Source organism: Macrobrachium rosenbergii, chromosome 23 (genome assembly GCF_040412425.1).
Source record: "Macrobrachium rosenbergii isolate ZJJX-2024 chromosome 23, ASM4041242v1, whole genome shotgun sequence".
Lineage (NCBI taxonomy): Eukaryota > Metazoa > Arthropoda > Malacostraca > Decapoda > Palaemonidae > Macrobrachium > Macrobrachium rosenbergii.
The window spans coordinates 22,857,010-22,873,794 of record NC_089763.1 but is presented as its reverse complement, the minus strand read 5'-3'; the positions used below and the strand labels follow the sequence as shown (position 1 = coordinate 22,873,794).

Genomic DNA, 16,785 nt, shown 5'->3' with positions numbered 1-16,785 from the left:
CACTCATTTGGTATCTTTTCCTGCTCAAGGATCTTGAGGCAACATGATAGGAGTATAAGGGATTCACCACTTGAGCATAACAGGGCAGTTCCAGAAATACTGAACCTTCTCATTAGCATCAATTTACTGCTTACATGACCAGTGACTTTCTGCAGTGTAAGAATGGTTTAAATCTCCTGCAGGGATTTGGTACAAAGTCATATCTCTCTCTCTCTCTCTATTTTTCTGTGTCTGTGCCTTTTCTTCAAGGGTTATCTTTTGCCCTTTGCTGTTTGTAAGTACATATTGTAAAGCAGTGAAAATTAATTAAAGAAACACAGAAAAGATATATAAATGAGGAAAAAGAAGGGAGAGAAGTGGGAAATGGAAACAAATAAATTCTCAGAAACCATATGCTACCATTTGATGATGATCTGTTGTATTGGTAATGTTGAAATATTTTGCACTTCAAATCGTATTCATTAAAAAATTACTCATATTGTAAGGTTAATGAAAATATTGTAAGGTTAAGGGTAATTTTGATTCGTGTAATCTTTTGTATTCTTTGGTAGAGGTATATTTGTAGTTAATTTTGTAAATAGTTAAGCATTTTATTAAAAATCAACACGGCTAATGCATACATTTATGATGTACTTGTAGGTTGTGAAAAATTATGGAGGCTCCTATGCATCGCACTGGTGGAAAGATCTCTTCCAGATTGTGTTCAGAATATTCGACAATATGAAACTTCCAGAACAGCAGACCGAGGTGAGTGTCATTCAGTCCCAGAATTTATTTTAGGTATAGGCTAGCCATATCAGTAAAAGCATTTTGCCTCGAAGAATAGTTGCTTTTATTTTTACATTTAGTTACTTTTGATTTCAGAATAAGTTCATGTATTTTCTTTAATTTTTGTTTGCTGTATTTTCCTTTTAGTTAATAATGCATTAAGCTGTTTCAGTAGCAGTTTGATTATAACCCTCTCAGATACTAAGGTGGTGGGAGAATGAATTATTAACTCCTCTGTTTCAAATACTTAATGATTATTTTCCTTTTATCACAGAGCACAGTGGAGTTAAGCGAGAGGCAGACTGAGGTTGGTGTTTCCTCGTTACAAAAGCCTCGTTCGCTGGAGTAAACTAAGCTAAACTTCTTGCTATCATAACTGCATGTTACTAATATGTTCCTCTTTACTAATGTGTAGTGGGGCTCAGCTTCATACACTCGTCATGAATATTTTCCAGCCACTTCACTCTGGTTATAGTACTTCATTTCTTATCCAGCAAATGGCTCTTTGACTACCCAATAATGCATTGCAAATATATGTGGAAGTATTTGCATTTGTGTTTGTACAGAGTTGTAACGTGGTTAATCACAGATTTCACGTAGAGAATTTGACAATGTAAAGTTCCTTAAATGGGCTTAATGTCTTAGCTGTTAATTGCATTTAAAATGGTTAGATCACTACTTGCCAGAGTAATATCAACTTTCCATAATCATCATAAATATTGTACTTCAGGTTTTCCCTTTTTTAGGTTAGATGTGAAATGACTTCTATCCTCACTCTTCGGCTATGTAGTATTTTGGCTGAAACTCCCAATAGGCCCCTTTTATCAACTGCTTCTATAACTAACTGTTCCTCATCCCTTGTCATCACATGTTCAGACTATCTTAATCTTTGGGAGCTCACTCTTTCCTCCAGATTCCCACATCTCGGCCAAATTTTAATTCGTAATACGGTCTTTATACCATGCTTCAGCAGTGCATCTTGACATGCTGTGGTTCCACCTCAAAATCTCTTTTCCTTGTCAGTGTCCAAGTTTCTGCTGCATACAGTGGTACAAGACTTGTTTGCTGTCTCTATTAATGGTAGTTTTATATACCAGAAATGTAGCATCTCTCATGCTGCAGTTGCTCTCTGTACTTTCTCTGTCACCCTTCTTCACATTCCCATGTGTTCCCAAGTTAATAAAAATGCTCCTTTTCCAAGACCTGACCATCTATTACAACTTAGTTCTCAACTCCCTTCTCCTCAACATTTGCTCTTGTAATACAGTTTTGGCCTCAGAATGTCATAATCCATGTATAATGTGTAATCCTGAACATCTTATGACGCCATCCTTCTTATTCAGTACAGAGCTTTTCTTCACACCGTTCCAACAACCACCTAATGACTACTTTCCTGATTGTAGCATTTTCTTTGCTTTCTTTATAGTCACCATGAACCTTGTTTTGCTTACTTTGATTTTCACTCCTCTCCATTCACTCATCCACCTTTAAATGTTTTCTCCACCTCTCCTCTGTTTTGGTGTCAACAATAGGTCATCTTTCATTTCACGATTTAGTTTAGGTCCCCAAAACCAAGCCTGGAATAAAACTAAGCATTAAAAATTATAGTTAAGGTGCTTAGATGCTGAATTCATAACTAACAAATGAGCTATTATTAATTGGCAAGACTTACTTTAGTAAGCATTGAAAACTGGGGTGCTTAATTAAAACTTTTACATTCTGAAAGTAATGACAGGTGTTATGAAAAGTTGCTGGTGGAATAATTTGGTTCTTTAAGAATTTATGATTTGATAAGACAAAATAAGTGCAGGAGGGCTTGAGATTTTTAAAGCAGGTATTTTGACTTACAAGAGCAAATGCCTCTTAAGGTAGGTGACCATGATGATAGATAATTTTAATGTAATGTGTTGCTCTGAGGTTTGTGTTGTTTTCTCAGTTTAGTTCAAACTTTATCTGCATAAAGTTTTATCATCTCCCCTGGAGGGATAGTATTACATCACTAACCCAGCAAAAAGAAAAATAAGAGTATTGCCATATGTAGTTTTGTGTGTGTTTAATATTCAAATGACATTTTCCTCGGTACTTGGGCAACTCAAACCAGTTCTTTGACAATGTTATTATCTAGGTATAATTTCCAGGCTTTTTTGAAAGAATTAATGGGTATAGTAGTTTTAAAGGCCTCTGTTTGTTTTTTGGTTCACTTGAAAAAAATCTGTTTCAGCAAACATGAATATTGCAAGTTCATCCAACACTTATTTTTTTTTTAGAGGACCATAACAACTTTTGGAAGTAGTGAGTGGTTCAGTTTCTGCAGGCCAAGACAAGAAGAGAATTTTTTTAAGTGGTTTTGACACAGGCCGATAGGAATGGAAGGGTAGCAGGAAAGTTCGGAGCATGCATTTGGATAAATCAGGAATGAAGTGGTCATATGTTTGTAAATTTTAAGTTCAGACTTTACTTCTGCCCGTATCAACATAGAGAAAATTCATGCTGAGCTCCCTACACATTCAGTTTCCAGGTGTTGGGATTCTTCTGAAAAATCTTTATTAATCTTATGGGAATACCCACTTGTAAGATTTTCATCCATGATGTGGTGACTGGGCGTTCATGTATGGTTGTATGGTTTTACGTTTTACAGATTCAAATGACATGACTTACTGGTGTGTGCCATTATCCTGGCTCTTTTAGGGACATTATTCATACTTACAATCGTGTAACAGAATTGTAATTTGTTTTTCACAAAGTATCACACAGATGCATCACATAGGTGGTGACATGCTGTGGCATAATTGAATTTGAAAATCTAATGGTGATGTATTGCACCACCTATTTGTAAATACCTAACTGGTTGAATAAAAAAAAGGCAGCCAAATGTATTTTCAGCAGGTTAATTTTTCTACAAAACAGTCGTGCATTCAGTAACATCTTGCTTTGTTGTTGCACGAAACAAGCATCATTGTTGTAACTCTCAAGAGATTTCTAATCTTTAAAAGCATTCGTATGATATCAGATAGCATCTGTGTTTCTTTTTTATGTAATTGTCATTATTGAAGAAAAAAAATCTAGGGAAATGCTGCACTTAGTTACAGAAAGTACTATTGAGTAATTGTTTTGACATAGCATTCTTTTAGATTATTCATAATCCCTTTGTACCATTTATAATGCCTAGAGTATTCATAATCCCTTTGTACTTTTTATAATGCCTTTGAAGTAAGTGCTGTTGGTGAGGTAAGGATGGTTGAACAGGTTTGTGTGTTTTTCTAATGTTTTCCAAGTAATTGGTGATGGTTAGTTGAGCTGGTGAAATAATTTCTACACTCAGTTTTTGAAACAATTGGTGATGGCGAGTTGAGTGACTTGTATGTGTGCGTGCAAATGTGTTGTTTACAGCTCACATGTTGCATAATGCTGATGTCCACATATTTTACTCTAATATTTAAGTGTACGATAACATTTATAGATGTTATAAACATTACAATATAGGCATGGAAGATGCATATCATTTCACATCATACTGTACTTTGTGCATGTAGAAGTTAGATAAGGGATTTTAGAGAACTTCATATTGCATGGTTAACGACTGCAGTTCCATAAATCATGCACAGTAAATTATATACATGGTGTAGTTTGTAGAATGTAAATTGCTATTAATACATTACTTGTAATGTAGTAATATTAACTAACATTATTTTAATATGAGGCAGTTTTATCAGGAATGTTAGTAACCTATTTTAACCAACCTATGTTGACTACTGACAGAACATTACATAGGCTCTCATGTTGAAATTATGATATTTTTAACAGTCCTTTTCAATTATAACATTATTTACACAATTTTTTTTCAATAATCTTTAATATCGTTCATATTATTAAGGTTTCTAGGACAGATATGTTTTATTTTTACAATTATCAATAGGTCTTAATGATCAGGGAATATTGACTTTCAAAGTAAATCTAGAATTAAGTTAAAAAGGTTTTGAAAGTACTCCTCTAAACTTAGAAACAAATGATTTTATTCTGGTATCAATGAATAAAGAAAGAACTTACTGCATGTTTCAAAAACATCTCTTACAGAAAAATGAGTGGATGACCACAACTTGCAATCACGCGCTATATTCTATTGTGGATGTGTTTACTCAGTATTTTGAAGTCCTTAGTCCCATCCTGTTGGAAGATTTATATACTCAACTTCACTGGTGTGTACAGCAAGGTAAGCTTCAAAACTCATAAATCAGCAACCTCTAAGCTTATCTGACCTCAATTTTTTTAGACTCTGTTACTTTGTAATTATGTTCTTATGATGTTTTTCTTTTCCTTTTTATTTTATATTGCCACCTGTTTAGATGTGATGCATTTTATAGATGTGATGCATTTTGCCTATAAAGATTTTTTAATTGAATGGGAAGTGTAAAGCACAGGTTGACCTTGGAAAGAAATTGCTTGAAATTACTGGTTAGTAGTATAGGTTTAATGTTGAAGCATAGACTTCCCCATAGTCTTTGTTACTTCCCGGAGTGTTTAAGCATTAGAAAGCGAAACTCCCACTTGATGAACTGAAGGGGTACTGAATTTCTTTTTGTTTTTTTTCAGTCAGGGTAGAAATTAATGATAACTATTGGATTGCTACTTAATTAGCACATGAACACCTGTTAATGGCCTTCTTTGCTTTGGTTCCGACACAGGAAAAGTCACAGAGGAATTTGTTGTGTAGGTTTTAGACTTCTCATGAAATTTGACTGTTTTTCAGGGTGGTTATTTTAACTGGGGCAGTAATTTGGACTTAAATATTAATTTTAAGAACTTGTGAAGCTATATGTTTTTTTCATTCATTTTTGGACTTACTACAGATAATGAGCAGCTAGCGCGATCAGGCACCAACTGTTTGGAGAATCTCGTGATTAGCAATGGGCCCAAATTCACAGAGAGCACATGGGATAAAACTTGCCAGTGCCTTCTGGATATCTTCCACTCTACGCTACCACATGCACTCCTCTCTTGGAGACCTCCAGAATCCAGTCCTCAGCTTCAGGTGAGGCCAAGGTTTTAGGTAATCATTCTCTAAGGTTTAATTTTTTTTTGAGTGGGTTGGCTTCTTATTTCATTGTAGTAAGTGAATATTTTTCCTGTGTATCTTTGAAATGATCAAAGAACTCAGTACATTTGATAATTCAGTGACATCAATATTGTTCTGGGTAAAGATAAAAAAGTGTATGACATTTAATGTACAGTATGTACTTTTTAACATCGCAGATTGTGGGGTTGGTATATTAAAGGATAAGAGAATTTTATCTACAAAGTAGGAATCAAAGCATCTTACTTTGTAATAGGTGGCTGGCTGTGAAACTTTTGGTTAATTTGTTGAGTAATTTATGTCAGGGGACTTGAAGGTTAAACTACTGTTTGGCTTCATTGAAATTTTTGCATTCGTAGCTTTTAGGAGGAAGCATGATAAAATTATTTTATGTTCATTGTTATGACTTTTACTTTGCAGAATAGTGGAGGAAACGTAAATGGGGACTCAAGAGCATTTAGTGGGCTGTTAATCCGTTGCGTTGTCCAGTTGGAGCTAATTCAGTGCATTGACAACGTGGTTTTCTTCCCTGCAACGAGCAAGAAGGAAGACCAAGAAAATCTGGCTTTAGCCCAGGTAAATTTTTTAGGAAATTTCCTCCATTTTACAGTAATTATACAGTTTCTTTAACAACATATGATTTATTCAAGGGTGCTGCTGAACCCAGTTGCTAGACTGCATTGGTGTTCCAAGTTTATCCCTCTTTAGGTTGTTCATTATGAGATATACTTTCTGATTTACTGTTCTTAGTACTGTAAATATGAGAACATTGTCTGAGGAGCAATAATTAGATGCTGATACTTCAGAAAGGGTAAAATGTATCCTCAACTTTGATTTTCCTTTCAGTTGCAATGAGAAGAAAATGGCATCCATTACATAGCCAAATTTTTGTATGCATGTGTACTTTACTAATTACTTTTTCGTAGGCTGGTGATGACCCTATACCTGTTTCAAGAGAGCAAAGAGAAGACCAAGGGATGTATCGCCATCTGTCTTCAAGTCAGCTTTTCACCCTCCTCGATTGTCTCATGGCATCACATTCTTTTGCCAAATCCTTTAACTCAAATCACGAACAAAGAAATCTGTTGTGGAAAGCTGGTAGGTGTTTAGCAACATCATTTTATATTGTTTATTAAGGCAATTTTCTTATGATTTTTCTTTTAGAATCAAGAGATAATTGATTGGATTTTTTTTTATTGAATATTGAATGTTTGATTGATGTTAAATTGTTTTACATTCAGTAACTGAGTTTACTGGAGTCTGGATTGAAATGTTTACTTCAGGTTCATTAAAAATTTTTATTGGTTTTTATTGAGGGGTTTTTATACATCTGAACAGCAAATGAAGAAAAGAAATTCAGTTATTTGCATAAGAATATGTGATTGGAAATAGGAAAGAACATATGATGTGAATTCAAGATATTTTTGTTCAGTACAACCCTAATTTTTGTTCTTTACAACCCCATTCATCATACAGTTCTTTACTTCTTTGTAACTAATCTTCAATTATTTGCACTTATGTATACCAATCAGGTCAAGAAGGATCCCTCTGTGGGTTGTTTACATTTAAAAAGAGTCAAGGAGTTAATGGTTTTATTAGAATTTTGTTTTACAATAATTCAAAACTAGTTTTGAGTTTGTTAAATGGTCCATTAAGTAATGATATGAAGTAGGATGTTGGTATGAAAGATTTATGAGGGAAGCACATGAGGGTTATGTTAGTTATCCATGTAAATTAATTACATGGGAAACAGTCAAGTATTCTATGAATGTAATCTTTATGAAAAGTACAGTATTTATGGGCCCATTGGCATAAATAATATTACAGTACTTGTGACTGGTTGGGACAGGTTAGGTTCTCAGGGAATGGAATTGGTATATTAACCCTTTTAGATTACTGTTTTACCTTACAGCTAAACTTGTCTAGGCAGTCATACTGACTACTTATAAGCGTTGCATAATTTTCTTTCATCACTCGCTGTAAATGTATATTTTTCCTGGTATAATGGTGACTTTGGTTTTATTTTGAAAGTGAATAAATAAGTACGCTTCTTGTCTTTTCAAAAAGAGAAAACATCAAAAATAAAAAGCAGAAATGACGAGTTGAAGCAAGCCAAAAATTTTGTGTGGGTGCCATTTTAAGGTTTCAACATTTGCTTTAGACCCATTTGATGTCATTGGAATCTCAAAGGACAAATCTTCAGAGTAGTTTTTGATAGATTGTTCATGATTACTCAAAATATTTTGTTAGGAATTGGACTGGGTTAAGTGTGGTGAAGTAAGAAAAAGATTAGATTTTTATGGAAGTTTTTGAGCTTGTCGGGTTTTTCCCTTTAAAAATTTGTCATTTTTGGGGAGGAAAAGATTAGGCTCTTAGTTGTTTAATAGTAGACTATGATTAATCATCAGTTGTTGAAGATAGCAGCAGTAATTAACGATAGGTCCAAAATTTCAATGGAAAATATGTCTTGTATAAAAGACTTTCACATAGTGCTGGTAATAATGCTACTATTTGCTGTTAGTTTTATGTGAATGTACCCTTAAAAATTTATTTTAATTAACAATCATTTCAGTGTTTTAGAGTTGCCATTTTTACATAAGCAGTTTTAAGGCTGATGACATTTACTCAATATTTATTCAGATTTTACTGTAATGATATCTATTATTTTCAGGCTTTAAGGGTAGTGTGAAGCCAAACCTCCTCAAACAAGAGACCCAATCGTTGGCATGTGCACTTAGAATACTCTTCCGCATGCTGGGTGATCCGTCCAGAGAAGAGGAATGGCCTCAGGTTTGTGCTTCTCGATGTTTTCTTTTATTTTCTGCTTAAACCAGGACTTTCAGTGTTTTCTTTTATTTTCTGCTTAAACCAGAGGCTTTCAATGTTTTCTTTTATTTTCTACTTAAACCAGGACTTTCAGTGTTTTCTTTTATTTTCATCTTAAACCAGGGTGTACTCGGCTGGTTTGTGTTTTAGTGGTGCCCCACCTTTTATTCCAGTACTGTATTTTAAAAAATAAAATTAAAATTCTAGAAATATGAATAAATTATTTGGAAGAAATGTGTTTACTGTATATACATAGTAATGATTACATTACTTGTTCTGTTTGAATGCAGTATAAAATAAATTTTCATTAGAAGGCATGCAAATTAGTTATGGGGATACTGATTTCTCCAGCATAGAGTATTTCAACATATAAAATACTATATAAATTGCTTACTGAAGAAACAACTTGAGCATCTGTGTCATAGACCTTTTGTTATTTCTTAAGATATTGATTTAATGAAAAAAGTAATACTGTACTTAAAGACATGGAATAATCTGCACATATAATTAATGCATTGAAAGCTTATTTTATTTACACGATAAAAAAATATATAATTAGAAATGTGAGTAATATCATTAATGCAGGTGAAAAAATTCGTTACCTTGATACTTCACCTTTTTACTGTAATTGACATATTATAACAATATTTATAGGAAGGTAGTGTTTTAGGAGCATGAACAAGAGAGAGTATTTATAGGAATACTGTATAGTGTTGTAAGAGCATAAACAACAGAGAATGAAAAGCACTCGGTGGCAACATACCTCCGCAAACTTCACCAATAGGAGTTCCTATTTTTACAGGCCAGAAATTGCCAGATAAAATCTTGAGTGAATTCTCACAGGTTAAAAGGCAAGACAACCTTTAGCCAGGCTTTCTTTGCAGAAGCATGATTGAAGTGTCCTGCCAAAATCTCCTGTAATGGTGTAAGGGTTTGGTTTCTTAAGTTTAGAACATTTGAAACTGGACATATCCACCCCATAAAAGGCCTCTTCTCTCAAAATTACATCGCGTGTCACAGTCACAAGGTCCACTCTTTGTCAAATTTTTAAAGTTCAGATGAAACAGTTTACAGAATGTTATTAAGCAGACAATCAGACCAAAGTAAAATGAAGCCTTGCATAAGCAACAAGAGCCATTGCTCAGCCAAATTTCATATGTTATTGTAGGCTCAAGAGAAATATTAAATTTGGGAACCAAATTTAGAATTTCTTCAAAGATGATTGATTGGAGGTCATACCCCACGTAACCTGTGAGATTTTGTGTGGACAACCAGTGTTGTGCTTTTAGGGATTGACAGTGAATGAGGTATGTGCTCTCAGAGTGCATTTTTTTGTCTCATTCTGTAGAAATTAGGATATACTGTACAGTACTGTATAATGATAGGGGAATTTTTAAAAATGCTTTTTGATGTTGTAACAGCATTTTCCATGTTTTATCCTTACTTATACTGTAGTTTCAGAAATATTACATAGAGGACCTCTTCTAGTGCTAATAGCTTGGAAACTTATTCATAATTTTAATATTTTCAGGTTCAAGAGAGACTAATATCCGTTTGTCGCTCAGGCCTAGAGTATTTCCTTAGTTTACCTGAATCGCACCGTGAAGCTTGGACCAACCTTATTCTTCTGTTCCTAACAAATATTCATAAAATGTCCAATGATCAGGTGAGTTTGATTAGAGTCTCCTCTTCAGGGCAGTATAAATTTTCTTGTTACATGAGCTTTCCAAAGTCTTCTGTTATGGTACCTGCATAAAATTTTGATGGATTTGTACTTTGCCGTCAGGTTTGTTCATGCACCAGTTACTCAGTTACTTTTTTTTTCCTTTGCACACCAAATGAAAATCTTCATTATGTTTTTGAAAAATTTTCACTCATATTACCAGCATGATATGATTATTCAAGTCCAGTGTAGTAGGATCTCATGTAATGCTGTACATGCAGTACTGACAAGACTCGCAGAGTTGCCCAAATTTTCCTGAAATTAGATACCTTGAATTCAGAAACTGGGACTATATTCAACATCACCATGCAAGATTTGCTTTTCAAAGTACTTACTCTACCTTGCTTATCAATAAAATACAATTTGGCTAAAAATTACTGAAAAAATAGGGAAGTTGTGCAGTTGTCATGAGACTGTTAACTAGTAGCACTAGGCTATGTTTCTAGAATCCTTTGTAAAATCTCAGAAAATTATAAATATGGCACAAATTCTGTCCTGTTGATGTAATGCCCAGGATTAAGAATGAGAAGTTTTTAAAGACTTTTAAGTAATTTAACTGGGTCTTGTATAGTTATTTCATATATCCATTGGATCATAGGATTTTTCTTTAATAATTTATGATTGCTAATTGCTCTTAGTAATTGCCATGAATATTTTTAGTGTTTGACCTTGTCAATCACAAGCCATTTACTTACTTTTGGTGATGGAATCCTGGATTTATTCAAATAGTAGTTTGATTTTCATTTCAAAATGAAGCTGCTTTTTGTGAAGTCTGTTGTTGGATATGGATAGGAAAGGAGTAATGGATAGGAACAGTTTGTATAAATTCTTATTATATATATTGACCTTTTCTGAACATGAAGGGGTTGTTGAAGCCCTGAATTGTGTACCCAGTTGATTTATCATTCCTTTGCTTCCACAGTTTGCAGCCCATGCATCTAACTACTATCCTTTCCTGTGCGAGATAATGTGCTTCAACTTGAAGCATGAATTACGGGCTGTGTTGCGGCGTTTCTTCCTGCGAATTGGCATTGTGTTCAACATAACGCACCCGAGTATCCGCAGCCACACTATGTCAACTTCATCTGCAAACTCTGTTTCTCAGAGAGAGAGACTACCCAGTGAACAATAATGTTTAGTTATAGAATAGAGGTTGCCAAATAAGTTAATTACGATCACTTTTTAAGGACTATCGGTGACTGTACAAATTTCTGCATTGTAAAAGTCATGGAAGACATCGTAGATCTTGTAAGGTATTTCATAATGAAACTTTGTACATTCTTTGGGGGAGAAGGTTTGTGGTGATGACTTTTGAGTGCAATGAGAATATTAGAAATACTTTGATGATGTATTCCTAGAGTTAGTAAGCGTGTTATATTTATGCATAATTTTATAAGAAAATATTGGTTAAAAATTGTATAAAATTCTGAAATGAGGCTGAATTGTCAATTTTTTTTTTTAAAGGAGCATTTAAACTATTTTCAGATTTAATCATGTTGTATAATAACTACCACATACAGTAGGGCAGTACATATATGTAAACAGTATAGAGTATTGGCTAGTAGAGTGGACTGTTGAATCATTCCAGTTATGTTTATAAATAGTCTTAGTATGAAATGTAGAGAAGAAGCTTGGTTTCTTGTTCACCTTCTTGAGTGGGTGGTTGATTACAGTGCCCAGGTGCTTAGTAGTCGCTGGCAAGACCTCACAGTCATAATCACCTTTGTCATTATCATCATCACCATCACCATCATTTATAGTATGGATCAAAAATAAATTTAATAATTTTTGCATGCCTTACCAATCATCTTTGAGTGGCTGTATGGTGTTGGGAAGCATTCCAGATCATTGCGGTTTAATGTAAGGATGTTAAAAAAAAACGTAAGTGTCGAAGCAATCTGTCACATTTTCCTTTAAACACTACTGTAAATGGATAAAAGTATTTTAGTTTATTGCCGGTGGTTGTATGTTTGAAATGCATCCTTTCATTATACAGATCACCTTGCACTTTGCAAGCATTTTCACAAGTCACAATTTCATACCTAATTTTTCTTTTGATTGATTGGAAGAGTCCTCAGTGAAGTTGGAATGCATCCCACTGTAAAATTGGGATGCACTTCAATGCTACCTTGGGGCTGGGAACTTCACTCTTGTGATGTAATGATCTTTGCCGGGTAGTATTTATTTATGTTTTATAAAAAAATAAACAAAAAAGCTCTTTCCTCGGGCTGTAAAGGTACTTGCTCGTCAGTTGTAAATATTTTGTCTTGAGCTATTTTTAATTTTATTCATAGAAACATAAGATAGCTTCAGATAACTATGTTATTGTTTTGAGGAATGATTTAAATGACCTTTGTGATGTATATGTTTTAAAAGGTATTTTAATTAGGTTTTCACAGGAAGAATAAGATCAGTTTAGTAAACTCTCTCTGATTTATGCAATATTGATTTCACAGTCACTTCCCATTTGTAGGAGAAACTGCTCATTCAGAAATTCAAAATAGAAACAAATCTACCCTTGGGTGAAATTAACTGCTTGGTAACTTAATCTTTGCCTGTCTTTGCTCGGTGGACCAACTGAGAAAGTTTGGAATCATCAGTTGGCTTGGGATATACTGGGGCCTTTTTGTAAAGCTCTTCTTATAATATAGTCTACTAGTGTTATTACTCAGATTATTATTACCTTGGTCTCATCAGACTTGGGGGTTTGTAGAGTGCTTCGCTTGAGCTCGCCATACCTGAGTTCAAGCATGCACTAGCTGCTGTATAACTGATGGATGGTAAATCGATGTGGCTAATCCAGCTGCATAGTGTTAAAGATAACTTGCCTCTTTTTGGATATGAAAATTTTGTTTTCTTTGATCTTTGTACTCTAAATAGTGTATATAAACGAGGATGGAATTAGTTTTGCTTGAGCTCAATAAGGGAAATACCAGTTCGTATGAAAATGTCACTTGGGGTGTAGATTTTAAATATTTTTTCTTGAAGATTTTCATTGCAAGGTATGTACAAAAGGACTTTACCAAATAGAAGAATTGGGTTCATCATTCACTGGTGCTTCTGTAGTGTCGGTAAGTTCCTCATTTGTTTTTATCCATCCTTCTTAAAGCTTCAGTGGTCATTATCAGAGTAATTTTTTTTTGAATGAGCCATAGTATGTTATGCTTTGGATTTCATTTGATTGAGGAAGGAAATTGCTTAGAATGCTGTAGACTGTTTTTCTATGTAAGCTGTATATAGAAAATAAATTGTTTTAGGGGGAGGTATTCATAGCCAGTTGATGATGCCAGGCTGTTCTATAGCACCCATTATTTTTATTTTTTTTTGGCCTCTTTTGGTGAATGTCAGACAATTGTCTTGAAGGACAGACATCTGCACTGTTTTCTTGCAAAGAGTTCATTAATGACATAAAATTAGTTCATTATTTTGCAGCACCCATGTTAATTTCTTTTGGTGACTTGGAGTGCCAATGTCTGCCCTCCAAGATCCCCTCTCTATGTTTCGGTAACCGAAAATTGAACAAGTAGGTTTCTCCAGTGTGAGAGTCTGTGAATACCTCTTGTGATAATATATATATAAATATATATATACTATGTTATAGAATATAAAAGTTCATTGCAAGTTGTCGAATGATTGATTTTATTCCTGATGCAACAATTTTTTTTTATAGATTTTATGTAAACATTATGCAACTATTAAAGTTTTTAAATTCCCATCAAAATACGGTGTTTCATCATTTATTTTATTTGGTTGTAATCAGAACAGTGAAACAAGATGTAGTACTGCTATCAAATGCTTTACGTATTCAGATTTCTTTATATGTTTATATGACTGTGACAAGGCCTTATTTATGCCATCATTTTGATAACAGTGGTTGAATAAGCTCGTTCCCAAATGAAGGAACTAAAAATATAACGGTGTTAGAATGTATTACAGTATAAACAAAGTTTTGAAAGTAGAGAACAAATTAATATCTTTCCTAACTAGCACGGTTAGTATTCGTAATCTACAGTATTTGTAAAGTGTGTGAAAATTCGGAGAGCCTTTTGACATTTTTCTCAAATGAAGATGGTAATTTGTCCCCAAATTTGACTGATAGTGCATACAGACTCATATAGCACTCTTATCTACATCTGCTTGTGGATATGTAATACTTTTTTCATATTTTGAGTAACTTTGTGTGTTCTTGACTAAGATAATGTTAGCTCTCATAACTTGGATTCTCAAATATGTTGTCCGTTTTCTCCTCGTAAATTGAATATCAAACATTCTTCGGTTTCTGCAGCATCAGCTATCATCCTCAAATATCAGCCACCCCTTTTTCTGCCCTTTCTCTTATCCTACAAACTTGGCCCTTCAGCTTTACTACTTTGTACGTAATACAGGCAGTCCCTGGGTTACAGCAGTCTCAGTTTATGGTGTTCCGACTTTACGGCGGTTAGCTCATGGTGCCGTAAGTGATTTTACAGCCCCATATTTGGGTTTACAGTGCTGTAAGCACTGTAAACACTATTTATTCCCATTATTATTATGATGTTCTGGTTTACAGGATTTTTCGGGTTACAGTGCACCATCGGGTATGGAACCCCCACCATAAACTGGCGACTGCCTACCTTCCAAGAGAAAATAACAGTCAAATGAGTAGTCAAAAACATCAGGAATGCAAGTACAGGGTGGTAAATCGTTACGTAAGACCAAGTATTGGTGAAAATTTTTCAGGAGTTTTTAGCCTACCATTCTTAGTATACCATACCTTATGCAGTCACAATGTCTTTATAAGCATTTTACAGAAAGACAAAGGTAGATGACACGGTGTATTGTCTGTATACATTAATGGGTAATTGGTAATCTTATTAGTATTAATTGTCCATCACATAATACCAAATTGCAATATCCAAAGGAGCACAGGTGATGGCAGCACAAATGTAAAATTAATTAATCAGCAAATTAAATAAAACCTGAAAATTGTTTCCTAGTACTGTACAAGTAAATTAATTTACAATCTTTACAACTGAAGGAAACACCCTAAGTCTTGAGTATTTGAAATCAAGTCAAATGTCAAAATATGCATAACTTGCTACATTTGCCTCTTGAGATTTAAAAGGTTTTTTTTATCAATCATAAGGTAAAAGAGGCACATTGTAATAAAGCTGCTTGAGACTTTCAGGTAATTCATCAATATATGAGTGGATTTCCAGTGCCCATAGTAATTTATTATTAATGAAATAGTATTTAAATACTGCTGTCTTGGAAAGGGCCAATGGCTTGTGATTATAATGTACTAAATCCCAAGGTAGAGGGTTGAGAACACTATTGTGGGTGGAAATCCCCCTAAATAGTGGACAAACCTAAGAACAGTAGAAGCTTCATGTCAGGTAAGTCTACTTCTTAAGAACTTAAACTCTTTTAGTAAATAGCATTACCTGAACATTGCTGCCCAAGGAAGCAGCAGTAGTTTAGGAATCTAATAAGTGATGTAAGGGTAGTAGCAGGATGTTTGCAAAAGACTAGGAGGGTACTTGTAATGTCTTAAGAAGGCCAGTGTTTGCGTGTGTGACTGTGATTGTTGAACCAACCTTCCTTAATGGGAGTGAATGTAGATGATGTAAATGTGAAAGAAAGATTAAGTGTTTATGTAAGATGTGAGGGACATAATAAGAATAGCAAGGAAGATAAATGTGGAGATCTGTGGAAGGATTAGTAAGACGGCTCGCACAGATGATAAGATGGACCCAGTTATGGATTAACACGGGCAAAATTTTAAGAGGTGCAAAAATAGACGAGCAGGAAAAAGGTACTGCTGCTTCATTGGTGATCCAGGTGGTTTATATAGCGGCAGACTGACGTCGCGCCGCGGAATACAATGGGAACAAGGGTGACCTGAGGTCGATAATACTATAATTAACAATAAATACAGTGAACGAGTACACTTTAAATTATACAAAATGGACAGAATTGAAGTTGAATACAATCTTGATGCCTGCGAAAGAAGAATACATGGTATACAAATCGGAGACAGGTAAACATAGTGAAATAGTTTAAATGATTGGATTTGCGTGACGTGTGACGAATTGTTGATGCAAAGAAAATGGGACGTCACCATAGAAAACTTGCTCAGCAGAGACTTCACAAAATGATCATGTGCTTAGGGCCTCTAGGGAAGAAGACCCCATAGTTTTTTCCAGTGCCATATTTACAGTGAACCTGATGCAAATGTTGCAACTGAACCAGGACCCACAATAACTACAAAGTACAAATGCAATTATAATAATGATGATAAATACCACTAATTAGCCTACTGTTATAGTAATGAGGTTAATTAGCACCTCAAAAGATGCTTGGGAGGTCTGGCTTTGCTGGTAACAAAGACCCTATATAGCCAGCAATTGAATATTTT

The 16,785-nt window shown here is 34.4% G+C and overlaps 1 protein-coding gene across 15 annotated transcripts in view; it reads left to right on the top strand.

The window, feature by feature from the left end:
• The window catches only part of Sec71 (ADP ribosylation factor guanine nucleotide exchange factor Sec71), a 42,871-nt gene extending 28,859 nt beyond the window's left edge, over positions 1-14,012 (top strand). For 13 of the 15 annotated variants that reach the window (XM_067125432.1, XM_067125441.1, XM_067125437.1 and 10 more), the window contains 9 exons: positions 640-747; positions 1,043-1,075; positions 4,843-4,978; positions 5,616-5,797; positions 6,260-6,415; positions 6,766-6,937; positions 8,511-8,629; positions 10,197-10,331; positions 11,311-14,012. In XM_067125432.1, coding sequence (XP_066981533.1) covers positions 640-747; positions 1,043-1,075; positions 4,843-4,978; positions 5,616-5,797; positions 6,260-6,415; positions 6,766-6,937; positions 8,511-8,629; positions 10,197-10,331; positions 11,311-11,520 — 1,251 coding nt within the window. In that variant the 3' untranslated portion in view covers positions 11,521-14,012. The remainder of the gene's footprint in view (positions 1-639; positions 748-1,042; positions 1,076-4,842; positions 4,979-5,615; positions 5,798-6,259; positions 6,416-6,765; positions 6,938-8,510; positions 8,630-10,196; positions 10,332-11,310) is intronic. The other 2 variants (XM_067125439.1, XM_067125440.1) reach the window with 1 other exon arrangement.
• Positions 14,013-16,785: the final 2,773 nt, after the last annotated feature.